Here is an 18,310-nt window from a genome sequence, read left to right on the forward strand (position 1 = left end):
GGTAGAAGGGGTATGCTTTCAGCCTTCCACCCCAGCTTCCCCTCTTCCATGACCCCTGCTGCATTCACATAAACTCACTTAGCTCCCTCCCCCACAGTGTTTATCCCCATCTCTCCCTGTTGACTAACTTCTCACAGGATAGATTGGCCTGGGTATTCAATTATATGGCGAGACACTAGAACAGACTTTGTGATGTAGTGTCTAAAGCTTTATGACACCTTACCCATCATGTCTAAAAGGTAACAATCATATTCATGATTAATTTCTCAAAATTACTAGGGGTTCCTTAACTTGATGCGTTTTCCCCCTTCTCTTCAGTCTTGCAACTGAATTCCAGAGAGAGTTTGTAGTTTTTGTCCAAATAAAAACCACCTGCTTTGATTGTTAGCTATTTTTGACAGATTAATTTATTAAATAACAAGTCTCATCATACCCGTATGAGGTTCTTTTCCACGTCATCATGTACTAGGTCAATCCCCATCCGCTTCTCACGGTTATATAAGCATTCCAAGGCTACCTGCAAGCAAACCAGAGGAAAATTTACATCAAATTCAGTATTGCACTATACAAAGGAACTTCAACTTACTTGTCAAGGGACCATTGAACAGATTGGTAAGAGGTGGCCTTCTAACAGAGATGGAACAGAATTGTACTTGATACTTTGGGGTGGTTTCATTGTATATAATGGATGCATGTCTATGATTTATGCTTATCTCTGTTGGTGTTTGCTTTCTAAGGGCAAGCTGCAGGACATGATCCTGAATTTTGTACTGTATTTGTACTTGCATACAAGTTTCTTTGATAGAAATAACTTTCATAGATAATATTCTACAAGTTTTATAAACTCTAACTCTAGACTTCTGATGTTTTCAGTGTTTGCTGACATCCATTCCTAAAAGCAAAACTTAAATCCGTGTTAATGCAATTTTTCTGTTGGAATTAACTTGCATCTCGGATCTTCAAAATGCAATCTCCAGGGCTGTGTTTTGGTAAAAATAAGAGCTAGGCTTAGGGCTGGTCTACACTAGGAGGGGGGATCGAACTAAGATACGCAACTTCAGCTACATGAGTTGAAGTATCTTAGTTTGACTTACCTGGCCGTCCTCACGGTGGCGAGTCGACTGCCACAGCTCCCCTGTCGACTCTGCTTACTCCTCCTGCCGAGGTGGAGTACGGGCGTCGATTCGCGGATTGATTTATCTCGTCTAGACGAGACGCGATAAATTGATCCCCGATAGATCGATTACTACCCGCTGGATCAGTGAGTAGTATAGACGTACCCTTAGACAGACGTACCCTTAGACATACTAATAGGTTCGGTATTAAGCTAGAACTCTATCCATTTGCTTTGCCTGTTCCCCAAAGCGGTTTAGACAACTGTAGCTACCTCTGACCTACCTTCAGTGGCCTTTGTGCCTCATCAGCAGCACACTCCAGCCGCCTCTTGGCTGTTTCCAGGGCACGAATCTCCGTCAGCAGATGCTCTAGCTCATAGGTCAGCTCCGACCTCCAAAAATCAATGTCAGAGAGTCTCTGTCCTAGGCTCCTTCCAGTGTTGTCCTGGGTCTGCTGGGTCAGCTGGTTTTTGTCTTGCATCAGTCGCAAAGAATCAGCATTCAGCCGGCCAGCCCAGTGCCGGCAGGACTCCGATCCTTTGTATTGAACCGTGTTTGCCTGGTACCAGTCACGGGGGGAGTAGCGAGCATATAAAGCAGACCGCACTGAGGGCAGTATAGTGGGTGGCCGTAAAGGGGCAGAGATTCGCATATTCCCCTGCTCACCTGAGTTGGTGGAGACTGCAGATACTCTGTAAAACAGGCTGGGTCTCCATGAGTTGAGGTAGCGGTAACCTGGCAGGTAGTAAGACTGGTAACTGTCCTGAGTAGTGCTGGTGGAGACTGGCTCTGGGAATAAGTAGCTCTTTTTGGGGCCACAGTAGCTGGCTGTCTGAGTGGTTCCAAGGAATTCCATCCTGCTCCTTACCTCATACACCCACCCTTCCTTTCTTTGTAACCTAAACACTGCAGCCTGTGTAGCTTCAAAGCCCAGAGAGGAATGGTTGTATCTCCTGGCCAGTGCTGCTTTTATTGCAGGTGCTGCTTTATCCTCTGTGACTCAGCGATGTTGTCATAAAGCCTGCTGAGGACATCATTATCCACAAAGGATCCTTAAGCATGCTCAGGCTGGCTTTATTAAACAAACAAACCAACTGCACTGAGGAAGCAGGTTGCTTTGCAAGACTGCAGAGGATTGTTATTAACTGCATAAGCTCCCAGTGCAGATGTGTGCTCAGGTTCCTGGGAACATCTGGCTCACGCCCGCCATGCTTAAAGGCTTAACACTGCCTTTGGCATAGTCACCCCCAGACAAGGAACTGTATAGTTATCTGTACAAATGACTTAGATAACTGGCTGAGTGTGGATAAAGTAAAACCGAGTACAAATCTCAGGCTTTGCCTCTGTTTGTGCATTTACATGAGGATTTTTTTGTAAGGTGGAGAGCCCTCTCTCACACCGCCTTTTAACTATCTTATTCCCTCCCATTTACAAATATTTACTAAAATCCCATACTGGAAATGCATTTTTCCTCTCTATATTTTGTCCTCTGTCTTACATCTTAGTCTTTCTTAAATCCACTGCTTTGAGACCTCCGTGTGGCTCATCCCCATACAAGGAATTTTGCAGATAAATCATTTGTTTCAATAGAAATAATATTTCTTTCAAACAATATTCCTTAAATTGCTGCAGATTGGTTTCAAAACTGTAGGTGTTCAATTCTAGACAATGACCCTCTTAGCTTTTTATCTACAGCATATGAAACTGTTTAATTTTCAATTTGGGGAAATATACTATATATGAGCATTAGTTACACTGTGGTACATTCCTGCCTGGGAAAACTAGAGAGACACTGTCAGTTAATTTGGGCTCAAAATTAGGAGGGATGGAGGTTGGGTTTTGGGAGGGAGGGGGGTGTTTTTAAAGATGACTTCTTAATGTAATTTCCCTGCAGTGTTAGGAACACATTCAGCAGCATTGCGTTAGCATGCTAAACCCAGGGAATGAAGCTACATCAACTTCACTGGAAGCTGGATTGGGCTTTTTAAGCAGAGAGAGCCTGATTCTGCAAAAGCTTGTGCATATAAGTAACTTCACTCCTATGAGTACCCCAATGAACTAACACATTGCAGCTACTCATTGGTGTAAAGTTATTCATGTGCATCATTGATTGCAAGATTGCTGTCAGAATTCATCACTGACTTCAATCCCAGCCAAACACTGCAAAGTCTATTCCCAGCCAAGATGCACCCGTGAAGGAGCTCCTAATGTCCCAAGAGAGGGACAGTTCTGTGGCACACTCCTTCCCTGGTGTTCCCCAGGGGAGAGCCTCTAAATGATCTCTCAGAAGCAGGGAAGATAACCTGGGCCTGCTGTTTACTTTTTGAATTGGGTTAAGACCCCAGTTCAGAAATGTATTTGAGCACATGCCTAACTCATAAAAAGTCCCACTGAAATCAATGGGACTAATCGCATGTTTGAAGCTAGGCATGTATTTACATATCTTGCTGAACTGGAGTTTAACATGAAGCCAAGTGTTTCATATGGAAGGTAATGCATAAACTTCCCAGATATTTAATTCTCTTTTCACTTCGTTTCCACCCCAGTCTAGACCTTTGAACTTGCTTGAACATCACCTCCACCCTTTTTATTTTGGTTTTCCATATAAGCAGAACAACCAGCCAGATAATTACATAGCACTAAATGCAGAAAACATGTAATTATCATATGGCAATAAGCATATCCCTGTTGTAGGTATATTTGAAAGGAAAAAATATAGAAGGGAAGAATGTCTGTTGATGATAGTGTAGACACCAAACTCTACTGAAGAAGTTTAATGTTAATATTTTAGGAGGTTTCCTTCTAGTGTGCCTTTTTAGCAAATCAAGAGTTATGTAGAAAGCCTGTTTATTTTGATTGAATTGTTTGGGAGGTTTTTGGTTTTATTTTTAAATCAGCAAATGTTAAGTGGAAAATGCTTGTGTTTGGCAGGAGATAATTTGCAATGTTGTGTTTAATTTCTTTTTCCTGTAAAGACCAATTTGACTCTGAGCTGGGAAACCTAAGCTGCCAACATTGACAGGTGCATGCTGTTCTCTATATATAGGTTTGGCAGATTTTTATTTTTATTTTTTATAATTTTGATGGGTATTGAGATTTATTTTCAAGCATTTTTCTGATTTTTACTGATATTAAACTTTCACAGTTGCAGAAAATTATGCGGGGACCAGACAATAATTGACATGAGATGCTAAAGCTTTAAAACTGTTAAAACACAAATTGTCAACCCTACATGTCAAAGTATATAAAGCAAATATCCTTAAATCAAACTCTTAAGTTCTCAAGCAGCATTTTTCTTATTTTCCTATATGTAAACTTTGACTATCAATGGAACTATTTTTCATTGGTTTGAGTGCGTATGGTAAAATCCTTCCAAACTTATCTGTATAACACTTTGCCAGGATCAGACCAGCTGGAAATGTTTCCTCTATCCAAAGTGTTAACTAAAATATTCCTAATGTAAAATGAACATATTGTGGAATTGGCCTTTCAGTCTAGCAGCAGTGCAACAGGCTCCAGTGTTGGGTATCTGAGGGCTTGTCTACACTTACCGACAAGCAGCGATTGAGGCATCAGCAGTCAATTTAGCAGGTCTAGTGAAGACCCGCTAAATCGACTGCAGATCGCTCCCCCGTTGATTCCTGTACTCCACCAGATCCAGAAGAGTAAGGGGAGTCCACAGGAGAGCGTCTCCCGTCGACATCGTGTAGTGTGGACCCCGCGGTAAGTAGTTCTAAGCTACGTCAATTTGAGTTATGCTATTTGAAGGCATATGACTCCTTTGAGGGAAAAGAATATAAATATCAAGCAGATTAAATTACTGTTAGGGGATTCCTTAATTAACGCTTGCAGAAGCTGGACAGAGTAGCCAAAACTCTGCTCTGTGGGCTCGAGTAGGACTGAGCCAGAGGGGTTTCCAGGTAGCCAAGGCCTTGCCTGGAGGAAATCTGAGACAGACCAGAGGGCTGAGGAGACCAGACCTGGAGAGAAGAAGTTACCCATAGAATGGGTAACCACCTTCCCTGTTTGCCAAGCAGGAACTGTGTGAGACTAGCACAGGGCCTGTTTGTGTATGTTTGTGAAAGAAAGGCTCACTAAGAGGAATGTACAGCTCTTAATGTATAGTTCCTTAATGTCCAACATAGGAGTTATGTGCTTAATGTAACCCTTTACTGCTTGTGTAATTCCTTCTCAAATAAACTGCAGTGTATGCAAGTTAATTACTGTGGACCTTTTTCACTGGTATGACAGTAATCTGCTCCACTGGGAGCCATTAAAGATCCATTCAGGGGTAGTAGCCCCCTAGTGCCAACACTCAAGTGAAGGAGGAATAATATTGAAAATGGGACATGCCTAATGAAATTCATTGGAAGGTGACCATTATCTGCTAGTCAGAGAGGAGAAAAATGTGTTCAGAACTTCTGTGAACAATAGCAATGCCATTTTATTGTCTAGACTGAGTAATACATGAGCTCTCATGTATCAAACTTTCTTTTTCAAAGCCAAAAGGTAATAAATGCTATTTAGTGGGCCAGTATAACATGACAGATAATCTATATATGTACCCCACCCCTTTATTGGGTAGACTGGCTCAACTTTCTGAGTATGTCACCCTCTAATGGCTGGCCTACAGAGTTTAAAAGTTGCACTACTTTTAGCTTTTGGGTTCTCTGCTTTGTATGCAGACACAGTGATGGGGTGAAGTGTGTCAGGATTATGGTAGCACTCACTGTTTCTCGTTTCATTGATTACTTTAGTAAGACTCTTTCTAAACAATGTGTTTTTACAGTTTAAAAACAAACGCTACTGACAACTAGTGACAATTCCTATTTAGCTCATCTGCTAGAGACCTATGTTTCCATTCCCTATACTGCATGTGAGTAGTTCAACTGACAATAGTAGTGCCTCTTGATTTCAGTAGGCTTACCTGTATGGATAGTTGCCCTTGAATGCTCAGAATGCATCAGTAGGCTAACAAACAATTCCAATATTCAAAGGCTTTTTACCTTTCTTCACTCAAAGTAACTTTGGTAAAGCAGTTTTATTTGTAAATAAATCCATGCATAGATATCACAAAGATAGCATAGGAATTTAGAAAGTAAAGGAAGTTTCACAGTAAACAAAATAGTCTCCCAAAGGTAACATGTTACAGTACAATTCAGAAATAAATCACAGTGTAAAAGTGGTAATGACAGATTAGTAGCAGAATCTCTCACTACAGATGTGCATTCATGGTTCGTCCAGTCCCATCTGGACTAAATGAAGAAACTTTCCCTTGAAATTCCAACACCACCTTCTTAGAACTGACATGTTTATAGGGTTGCCAAAGACAACCAAATAGAATGCAAGGCATGGCCTCCTCAAATTCCTATTTCTCCATTACCAATAATTGTCACGGATATGTCCTGTGCTCTGAAAAGTCCATTATGGTAGCCTTCAGTTATTAACTAAATAAACTAAAGTTGAAAATCTTTGAACATCCATAGTGAGGAAATGACTTTTTTTAGCACTATACAGTAGTGCTATCCAGATTGGTGAAGTAGGAAGTTTGATCACGTGACCATTACAAACACTAGTTGCCAAAACCCAAAGGGTCAGGCAGGTAAAGGAATTTAGAAATAAGTCTTCGATCATTTTAAGTTTTTTGTCTCACCTCCCTGTAAAAGAGAGGAGGTTCAGAAGTTACAGTGGGGAGTACAGACGGCCACCATCCTACCAGAGACGGAGTAGTAAGAAATAGAGGCTGATTCTTTATCTTTTGCTAAGGGTGGTAATGTATCTATTCTTTCTGTATAGTGCTGTGCTAATCTGATTGGTAATCTTTGATTAAATAATTATATCTGAGCCTATTTGACAATTTCAAATTGTTAGTTTCAAACACAGAACAGAAGATATGTATGCAGAAGGTGCCCCCTATGTGTGAATGTTGGAAGCACAATCTGGTCCTTCCTATGTAAGAACCTTCAAGATGGTTGACAATATTTACTATTTCTAACTACTTAAAAACTGATGTCAAGACTTCTGTGGTTGAGATCAGCAATTTCCCTTCTCCCTTTGGATGTAAGTTGACTAGATAAGCTGGCATGAGCTCTCACGCTGATGTGAATGTTCATTTCTCATTTAATCAGCCTTGCTCTGTAAAAATATGAGTGAGCAAGTTTTATGTGGCTCAGTATGCACAACAGAGTATAATTTCTCCAACCCTATGATTTTAGGGGTTGGTTTTGGTTTTAAATTAGGTTACTGAAAAGCAAGTGACTGATTCGGATAAGTACAACGTAACATTGTCAAATTGTAGTCACTGCTGCAGCCTGTCTCTTTCACATGAAGCAATCTTTTTTTTTTTTTTGAGGGGGGAGCGGAGGGTGTTAGTGTTTCAGTTTGTATTATAAGAACTGTCTCCAGGCACCGTTGGGATTGCATTTCCAGATCTCAGTATAAAAGCTGGGGACTTGGAAGGAAATAGGTTAAGGGAGACTGAACACCACACATTTTTCCAGCTCATTGGCTAGATTAAAAATCTATCCATATAATAAGAATCCAGGATTGTCACTCTGAAGCCTATAATATCTGAGGCAGTGTGAAGCAATGGAAATAGCTACAAAAATGGTTGAGAGCTGGTTTTGTTCAGAATATCACCACATTTAATCATCAGTGGGATCTGTGGTCTGTTACCAGTCAACTTTTACGTTCTCAGCCATTTATGAATTACACCTGTGTGGCAGAAAGACTTGCATTTATGCCATGCCAAGAGTTCTAGACCATTGTGATCTCAGAGGTAACTTAACCAATCACCACCCTTCCTATACAGATAACTTTCATGCAACAATTGCATTGGGTGTATGAGGGAGCAGGACCGGCTCCAGGGTTTTTGTCGCCCTAAGCGGCGGAAGGGTCGGGGGGGAGCCATGATCGGCGGCAGTTCCACCACGCCGCTTTCTTCTTTGGCAGCAATTCGGCGGCGGGTCCCTCGTTCCCTCTCAGAGCGAAGGACCTGCTGCCGAATTGCCACCGAAGAGCCCGATGTGCCGCCACCCCCAAACACCTGCTTGCTGGGCTGGTGCCTGGAGCCGGCCCTGTGAGGGAGACTGCACAGATGGTGGATTACTTAGATCAACTGCCACAGTTCTTACAGCACAGGCTTTCAGCTACTAGTTGCCCATAAAGTGTGGCGCTGAAGCAAATAAACCAGCCAACACATTAAAGACAGAAGAAAGAAACACCTGAGAGAAAGCAGGGAATGTTGTTCACCACATGTTTGCTGAATGTATAACCCTATGAGCCCCTGAATTGGCTAAAGCTTCTTCTAGGTACTAATGTAATATAGAAATAAAGTAGTCAAAAGTGGACAAATGATATGGCTCTTACGATAGTGGTACTTTAAAGCAAAGAAGGGTGTGCCGTTTCCCTTACCAACCACAGCCAGTTTAGAAGAGCTCCTGCACTGGAGTCTACATTCATAGGTGACACATGTATACATCAGTGAATCTACTAGCCCTCACATCTTTATTAGCCCCTTGAGCAAATGACTGCTGGGAGGTAAGAGACTCCTCTGAATTTGGGCTTAGATCCCTAACCCAAGCATGAGATTGAAAAAGGGAGGCTGTGCCTTCTGTCAACAGTGTTACCTTCAGTTTGGCCCTGTTGCCTGTCTGAGCCTCAAGCCAGCACTAGCCCCAGAAATGAACTGACCAGGAAGGAGAGTTCATGTTAGTAATGTTTCCATCAATGTCCTATCTTTTTGTCTTTCTGATTTCTTAGAGTAGGGGTGGGCAAACTACGGCCCACGGGCCACATCCATGGGAGCTGGAGAAGTGGCACCTGCAGACAGGGTACTGTGCAGAGCTGCCTGGCTGCGCCTCAGAGACAGAGGGGACATGCTTCTGGGAGCTGCTTGCAGTAAGCGCCACCCAGAGCCTGCACCCCTGAGCCCTCCCCACCCCATGCCCCAATCCCCTGCCACAGCCTTGATCCCCCTCCTGCCCTCTGAACCCATTGGTCCCAGCCTGAAGCACCATCCTGCACCCCAAACCCCTCATCCCTGGCCCCACCCCAGAGCCCGCACCCCCAGCCAGAGCCCTCACACCCCTCCCCTGTACCACAACCCCCTGCCCCAGCCTTGATCCCCCTTCCACCCTCTTAACTCCTCAGTCCAAGCCCTGAGCACCCTCCTGCACCCCAAAGCCCTCATCCCCAGCCTCACCCCAGAGCCCACACACACACACACACACACCCCAACCTGGAGCTCCCTCTCGCATCCTGAACTCCTCATTTCTGGCCCCACCCCAAAGCCCGCACCCCCAGCCAGAGCCCTCACCCCTACCCCCAATTTCATGAGCATTCATGATCCACCATACAATTTCCATACCCCAATGTGGCCCTCAGGCCAAAAAGTTTGCCCACCCCAGTCTTAGAGAGTCTTACCAAGAATGGGGGTTTCATCCTGCTCCATCAAAGAGACATTGATATTCAGAGGGAATCTCTAATTTGGAGGAGATTAACTGGATAACGAATAGTTGCTTTTTAAATTGGTGGTGACCATATGTCCCATTTTGGCCAAGACAGTCCTCTTTTTAAGCTCTGTCTTGGACATCCTGACTTTTTTTTTTTTTTGGGCGGGGGGTGGGGGGGGAACTGGCCATTTGGGAAGTGCTAGTGGGGGAGGTAGGAAGTGGCAATAGGGCAGTGCCAGTGTGGGGGTTAATGAGGTTAGATATAGCTCCCTGCCCCCATGACAGATGTACTGTCATTATGCCAGAAGATGTAAAAACTGTCCCTCACCTTTTTAATGCCTAATTCTGAAGAAGGAAAATGCTGCATAACTGACTTCCCTTTTTGTATGAGGAATTCCTGTTTATTGTTACTCCTAGTATAAAAGGAGTTGCTGGTGTGCTTAAAATTCTTTTGTAAGTAAGATATTTGTCATTCCCTCAAACTGCAAGCATTTAAACTGTTGGAACTGGTGTTAGGTTGAAGGAAAACACCCGTGAAATCCTCAAAAGATCAAATGACTGCCCCACACGAGTCTCTTACAGATGCAGTATTTTTGTGTGCAGGCACACACAATCTGTAAGACAGCATAGTCCGTATCTAGGTATCTTGTTGAAATAAATACAAATAACTACAGTCCATCTGCTAACTCTGTCTGTTGTGTCTTTGGTGTACCATCCTCTTCGCCCCTCCCACACAGATACACACATCACTGACTAGGGATCTTGGAGGTGAAAAGGAAGCTGCTTGCGTCTCTGAAAGGGCACAGTCTAGCTAGACTTGCCATTGGGCAGGAGGATGTGTAGGTGGTGAGAGAAGCTGCCATAAAACGCATTATCCTGCGCACACCTGGGAACAGGTAAAAGTAGCTCAGGCATGAGGTTGTCTTCCCATGTGCCTGTTAGTCTGTTCTAAGGGGTTCTGGGAGTAAGAAGGGGCTTTATTTTACTCCTATATTGTCCTTCCCACCCCAGAGAAGTGAAAGCTACCAAAATGCATCTTTAAAAAACAAAGACATACACAATAAAAAAAAACCTTAACATTTCATTGGTTGTGTCAAGTGCAGTTAAGATCACAAAAATAACTATAAAAATGGCATGTGCCATTCTTCCCCACAGGGCCGCTCCAGGCACCAGCGGAGGAAGCACGTGCCTGGGGTGGCACATGCTAAGGGGCGGCATTCTGTCCATTTTTGGGGTGGCACAATCTGGGCAGTTTTTGTTGTTTGGGTTGTTTTTTTGTTTTTTGTTTTGCTTGGGGCGGCAAAAATGGTAGAGCCGGCCCTGCTTCCATTATCAAGTCGGTTAAGAGTCTTGTGCTGACTTGTAAGTTTAACAGTCAACACACTCAGTGTGAACCCTGGTTTCAAGTTGTGTGGGGTGCGGCTCTTCTTGGCTTCCTACTTCCTCAGTCACCATAAACAATATTTTTTTTTTAAATATGAGCTTAGCCATTTGTGTTGCTGATCCATGAGGTAGTCTAGAATGTAGCTGTCTCTTAATACTTAATACTCTTAATACTGTCTGGATTCTTCAATACTGATAACAGTAAAAAGTTGTCTTTGTCAATATGCACAAAGAGAGAAATTGTGGGCAACACACAGAGTAAAGAGGTTCAGTAACAACACCTTGAACTTGTGTGCTATGTGCTTAGTACTGATAGAATTTTATTTGTATGAACTTTTTTCTAAAATCTGTCTCAATAGGTTTGAAGTTAATGCTATGAAACCAGCTTCTGTTTTTCAGTTAAGAACTTTCTTTAATTAATAGCTTTTAAAATCTTTCCTATGATTGTGAGTTTCCGCATGCAGTATTACTTCATTCAGAAAGACAAATCTTTTACAACGACTTCATATTGGATCAATTCTCATTTCCCCTTACCCTGATGCGGCAAAAACGATACCCATATGAAACAGGTTTCTACAGAATATTGTTTAACATGTACAATAATCAATGTTTCAGGCATGTTAAAGAAATAAATAAACTAGAAATAAGTGACTTTATTTTGTGACACACATGGTGATTTGTCTAATGTATCATATGTAACAACTAAGTGAAATATTTTCTTATGCTGCTTGCCTGTTGGCAAGTGAAATCTATGACTCTGTGGACAGTTTGGCCTTCATACTACTGCATAAGTTAGTTCAGTCTGCACTTTCCCAATGTAAATTAAATTACCTGACATTGCCTCCGTGCAAGTAGAACTAGGGTTGCTGAGGCCTGACGAGGTGAATCTTCATAAGCAACATTATAAATTTGGAACATTGGTAATTTCCCCCCAAGAAAATACACTAAAAGTTATTAGATCTTCTTTTCAACCATACAATGCAGTTGCTTAACATTTTATTCGATTCATTATACTTTCACATTGACAGTTGCATTCTAATTACATCAGTTTGAAGGTAGTCTATGTATCTAATTACATCAGTATGAAGGTAGGCTGTGCAATAATTTCTGATACTCAAGATTACATGCTTGAGCAGTGCCATCTAGGTTCTAAATCTTTTTATAAATCCACCTCTCTGTTACTGAGACATTAAATACATACACACATATAGAAACTGTTTCTATATAATTTATATACCAGTCACCAGAGGGAGCATGAGTTACACCCAGGTCCCAGAGCAGGCATTACCATACATAAAAGAAGAGCAACAGGAGTGTGTGAAGATCATGTTACACTTGTGCCTCTTAAGAGATATGGGTGAAGCTGGGGGTGGAGGGGGAGGCGGAATTTGTTAGTTGTAAACAATTAAAACAGACAAAGACAGGGTTTCAAACTTCTGGAAGGATACTACAAATAATTTTGTTATTCAGTGCCTCTTTTAAGGTGGATATATAGCCCTATTGGCTAAACAATATAGTCTTTGTAGGCAAACAAAGAATAAAACTGGAGGATTAATGCTCAATCTAGTGAGAGGCTCTTAGTGAAATTCTTGGATGGTGAAAGTTAAATGTAATTGCATATGCAACCTGTTTTGACTCACAAGCTGGCCAACTTGTTACAGAACATTTGTTGTCAGCTATTCTACAGCTCTACATTCATCTGGGCTATGGAGTTTGTAACTTCCATCACTTGGTTAAAAGGCAGATATAACGGTGGCATTTGGCACAAGAACTGAGTGTGCTCAACAGCTAAAAAGCTCTGAGAGCTGGTGGATGCTAGCTCCATGCCCAAATGCAACTTAGTGTCCCTTTAAAGAAAGGGGTTTAGAAACTCAAAATACATGTGCTTAGAATGTCTTTCTGGTGGGTTTGTGAGTTTTCCACTGGATTGCAGGCGGCGTGACTTTTTGGAGGGAATGATGGCAATAGACTAAGCAGTAAGAATGGCTGTTGTGAACAGTTCCCACTTTATAGGAAGTCAGAGTTGACTATAACATTGCAAAAAAATCTGAATTTGATTAGTTTGGTCTCCGAACTGTAAAAGATATCAAAAAATTCTCTGAAGTTATGCAATTGCCACAATTTGTCTCCCTGACTTCATTCCCTGGAGCTCCCTTTGATCCTCTTATTGTGTTGCTATAGCAGAGTCTGAGATTCTGTGACTAGGAGAGAGGTCAGTGGTCACATGTAATTGCAAAATATGTGTGTGAAACAGTATTATGTAGTGGTTGCCAAATGGAGATTCCACCCTTGTGATTCCAGAGCGGTGAGGCTGGCGGTGTTGCAATAGAGATTGCCTTTCTACCACATAGGATTTATAATTAAAGCTATGTTTTAGTCATGGGTATTTTTAGTAAAAGTCATGGACAGATCACAGGCAGTAAACAAAAATTCACAGCCCGTGACCTGTCCATGACTTTTACTATATACCCCTGACTAAAACTGGATGGGGGCGTCTCTGGGGGAGAGGGCTTGGGGGGGCTGGGGCAGGCTCCCTACTCGGTTCCTGAGCTCCACATGCTGTCTCCGCTTCGCCCCAAGTCTTGGTTCTACAGCTCCCATTAGCTGGGAACCGCGGCCAATGGGAGCTGCAGGGGCGGTGCCTGTGAGCAGAGGCAGCACGTGGAGCTAGGAGCTGAGGGAGGGGAGTTCCTGTCGCCCTTCCGTGGAATCCCTCCACCCCCAGGTAAGCACTGTCCCAGCCCTGAGCGTCCCTCCCCCAACCCAAACTCCTGCTGCTGGGCGGGGGGGGCGCAGGCGAGACTGCCCCCACAGCAGCTGGTGCGACTGGCCATGGGGCTGCCTGAGCTGCTTGGACAGCTCCCAGGCCAGGCACACCAGCCTCTGCAGAAGTTACGGAGGTCACAGAAAGTCACTGAATCCATGACCTCCGTGACAAACATGGAGCCTTATTTATAATTTATGTAAATTCATCATACTAGTGTCACTTTATTTGATGTACTTAATTGTGTACATAATCAGTTTGTGTTTATACTGTGTAGCACCTTCATTCCAAAGGATCTCAGATTGCCTCAGTAGAGTATGTATAAAACACAGGGTTTTTAGTTTGTATGATGAAACCACTAGAACTTTCAGGTAGTTGGGAGTCCCTGAAGCTCTGCTCTTGCAGCAGTCGTAAGATCATCCTTCCCACTTGGTATTGCCAAATGTGTTTTCCAAATTCTGTAATAAATAACCCACAAGGCCACAAAGTTGCACCAACTCTTTGTGAAAGAGACAAGCTTTTGAGCTACACAGAGCACTTTCTTCAAGTCTTGTTTAATCCAAATCCTCCTCAGAGTTTCTTTCTTTCTTTCTTGTGGGTATGGAACAGTTCCAAATAAGCCAGCATACAGTTGGTTAGGGGGCAGGGAAGTGGTTAGAAAGTCATGATATTGGCATACAGAATTACAGACCCATGAATTTTGCACTCACCTTCTGGTAGATGGTATTATTAGTGTGCTTCAAGAGTCCAGGCTGAATAAATCAGTCAAAGAAAATCAGTCACATTGCCAGATATGCCGTGTGGGAGGCTGCATGTCACTAAGTGGAGTTGCAGTAGTTATTTCTAAAACACAAGACAATGCATGCTCTGTTTCTGAGACTAGAATCAATTCTTAAATATGTAGAAATGTTCTCTTTGAAGTAAAGGTGGGTTTGAAGGAAAACTACAATGCTGCGGGAAGACGGGAGACAAGATAGACTTGTCAGGCATGGTGAGAAGAAAGCAAGAAATATAGTATGATTGCTAGTAGTACTTGCAATTAACTAATTAAATCTTTAGACTTAATGGCTCAGCAATTTTAAAATTACGTGACTTAAAATGGTTCAAGATAACAGTTGAGAATATTTTTTAAAAACCTAGAAATTACCCCTGGTGGAATTCTGCACGACTGTGCATGTGCAGAAATCATTCCTCTCCCCCGACCCCCCCGCAGGAAATAGATTCTGTGGGAGGTGCTGCAATTACACCTTTCGCCCACTAGAAGCTGCTGTAGTGCCAGTAGAGAGGGCAGCTGGCTCCAGGTGGGAGCAACCAGCTGTGGAGAGGGAGGGAGCAGTGGCTGCCTTCTCACAGTGCCCTGCCTGCAAGGCCAGGTGAGGGGGGGATGGACAGAGTGGGGCACATGGAGCTGCTGGGGGGTCACCTAGATGAGGGTTCAGAAGGGCTGGAGGTGGAAAGAGTGGGGTAGGGGCACAGGGGCTAGTGGGCTGACAGCACTGAGCTGGGGCTGAATGGGAGTGGGAGGGCAGGGGAGAGTTGGGGTACAGGGGGATAGAGGGATGTGGAGTGGGAGGGGACCAGGGCAGATGTGGCTGAATGAATGGGAGATGCTAGGGGTCTAACAGGGTCTGCTTGGGGGTGGCTCCCCAAATCCCTAACAGTTCCTCCTCCCCATTATAAAATGATTGTTTTAAATATTTAAAACAATAATTTGGACTGTTTCATAACTGATGTTTTCTGCAATCAGCTGTTCCTAAAAAAAGTCTTTGTTTATTCAAAATCAAGTTTTAATCTTATTGCCACTAGTAACAGAACCTACTTAGAATCTTTACTTTAAAGGTGACTAATCGAATGGAAATACAGACAATGAGTGGCACAAAGAAGGTAGATCAAACTTGTATTTCACCCTGTCTCATATTACAGGAACAACCTTGCATTCAGTGAAACTGAAAGGTGAAAAATGCCAAGCTGGTAAAAGGAAATACTTTCCCATGCAACACTCATTTTGAAGCTCATTGCCACAAGACATTCAACCAAAGAGCAGGGCACTTATGGGATAACAAGAATATTCATACTTGTTCTATCCCATCTGTCTGGGAAGGGATATAAACCCTTCAGGACACAAACAAATCTTTAATTACTGGAAGTTAGGAGGAAACTTTTCCTGGGGCCAGGCTATCCTGGAGTAGGCAATTATGGTATTTCTTGTGCCTTTCTTGGAAGCAGCTCGTACTTACTGGCCAATAGTGGAGGTGAAATACTGGAATAGATTGACTGCTGATCAGGTCCAGTGTGCCAGTTTTCACATTCCTGTTAAAGGAGGGACAAAAATCTACTAGAATGGTCATTCATATTGAAATGAATGAGAAGACTTAAATTTGATTTAGGGATTTAATATGAAACAACATTTAGCAGCTGACAAATAATAGATTTTGATTATGCTAATTCCCATACAGGAAACTTCCACAATATTTATTTATTGGGCTTTTTTGCATTACTAACCTAGAAACTGATTTCTCGTGTAAAATCTCAAAATTTTAGTTTTTGTAAGGATATCTTAAAAACTACATTAAGGTAGTGTCATAACTAGAAGCAAGTACATGGTTAACGCTGCCGTGGTGTCTTAAAGGTAGCAAAGAGATGCTCTCCTGTTTTATTTTTCACTTCCAGCAGCGTAGCAAAGATCCAGAGTAGGTTTGTGTTTCAGAGCTAACAGTCATCTCATGGGGATGATAATCAGCAAAAGAAGAGAACTGAGCTGGCTGCTCAGTGCAAATAAACTATCTATTGTGTGAACAAAGAGGGAGAATCTATAGAAATAGGATTATTTTCCTCCTGCATGGAATTAAAGCAGATCACTTGAAAATGAGAAATGTGACTACTTTAATGTTAACAAAAGGTTGGGTTCTCTATTCATGTTGCAAGCAGTGAGAAGATAGCAGAACAAATTAGGGTCCAGATCTGAAAGTTTGGAGTGAGACGCTGTTTTAATTCTTAGTCAAAAGTTTGACTTTTCAGCAATGTGTTGCATGTGGACCAATTATCTTTCAATTTACAATTAGTTTAAACAGTTGATTATGAGGTGGTGTTGAGATGTCTGCTGTCCCTGGTGGGAGTGGACAAGGCTAATCTTCAATAGCTCTTTTTCTTTCTTTCAGAGAAATTGTTATGTCAAGTAATTACTTTTCTGATGTGAGGATTCTTTGCTTCTTTATTGTTGTCCCTGGTATTAAATGTGAATGAGGTTGCTGGGGTAGTTAGTGGGGGAATATGGGCTGAAGTGTAACACTGACATTCTCTAAATACTACTTAATTGCAGAGTGCAGTTTAAAATGTGCCCATTTTAGAAGTACAGGTGCTCAATGTTACTTAATTCTAAACAAACTAGTAACTGGAACAGTAAACTACACAGGTTCAAAACACTTGTATTGTTAATATTTCCATCATGCATCTGCCAGCTTGAATTGTCAGTAATTAGCTTCCTGAGTATTCTCAAGTCCATATCTTAAAATTCAATAAGTTTATTACTTTTAAGGCAGACAGTATTTTATTACAATAGTTTAAAGTAAGGACATCTAGTGATGAAAACAACAAACCTTTTTGAACAGCAAAATGCAGAGTATCCTCCACAGAAAGTCAAAGGGCACTTGAGTGAAACTGTAAAAAAAAACTCATGATTTTTTTTTTTAAGGGAAGGGGGGTGGAAACCCAGCAGCCATTTGATATTTCTGCACTGAGAACACAGAAATCTGGTTGCAGCCACTGAAAAAACTCTTATCACTAAACTTGAGGAACCAGGTCTGAGTGGCTGACCACCCTGACCATGAACATCTGGAAGTTAGGCTTGTTTTCTTTCAAGAGGTTTTTATCATAAGACTTGTATTTTTCTCTGCTGCGTAAGTGGAATTTCCTTCCTAGTTGGAAATATTAAACAATGTATTCTACAGACCTCTTTATCTTGTGTTGGTGTTTGTGGCTGGTTCAAAATCACCAGATAACAGAGGGGAATTTGAACTTAATCCACAGGTAATTTAGCCCTTGCCTTGTGCCCTCTTAGAGGGACATGTGATTATCCAACAGTAGGAATTCCCCTTAGAACTATCTTTAAAATCAAATGATTTTATTATTATTCACTCTGGCAAAAGACACTAGAAATGTACTGCAGAGAACTTTCTTGCATTGGGATGATGCAATGGGCCTTTTCCATCTCTGATTCTTTTTTCCCTCCTGTTGGTTATCATGTACTGCCCTCTTAGTCTTTGACTGGATTTTTTTTTTCTTTCCCAGACCTGTTGGCAAAAATAGCATCCACATTTTCAGAGACTTTCAAGTGGGGGGAACCTTTGTATACCTGATGATTGTGAGAGAGTTTCAGCAATTCTGGTGGTTATTTAATTAAAATCTGTTTCTCCCCCCAATGCAAATAAAGGGTCAAATGTTGGACTTGATCACTGATGCGATTCTTCCTCAGTACCATTCAGCAGACAAACTGTATTTTCCAAGTATTTTTTTTATTCTATCTTTAATTCAACTGTCTTCTTCACAGTGTACAATGATGCTCTGTAAATCTGAAAGACCACTTGACTGAGTTTCAG

The 18,310-nt window shown here is 42.1% G+C and overlaps 2 protein-coding genes across 2 annotated transcripts in view; one reads left to right on the plus strand and one right to left on the minus strand.

Annotated features, from left to right (window-relative positions):
* The window catches only part of TEKT5 (tektin 5), a 55,625-nt gene extending 53,523 nt beyond the window's left edge, over positions 1–2,102 (minus strand). The window contains exons 1-2 of the mRNA XM_044978965.1: positions 1,399–2,102; positions 434–517 (exon numbers count right to left, since the gene is read on the minus strand). Coding sequence (XP_044834900.1) covers positions 434–517; positions 1,399–1,971 — 657 coding nt within the window. The 5' untranslated portion in view covers positions 1,972–2,102. The remainder of the gene's footprint in view (positions 1–433; positions 518–1,398) is intronic.
* Positions 1–18,310, plus strand: part of NUBP1 (nucleotide binding protein 1) — a 39,572-nt gene that overhangs the window by 701 nt on the left and 20,561 nt on the right. The window lies entirely within an intron of this gene.

The sequence above is a fragment of the Mauremys mutica genome, chromosome 11 (assembly GCF_020497125.1).
Source record: "Mauremys mutica isolate MM-2020 ecotype Southern chromosome 11, ASM2049712v1, whole genome shotgun sequence".
Taxonomy (NCBI): domain Eukaryota; kingdom Metazoa; phylum Chordata; order Testudines; family Geoemydidae; genus Mauremys; species Mauremys mutica.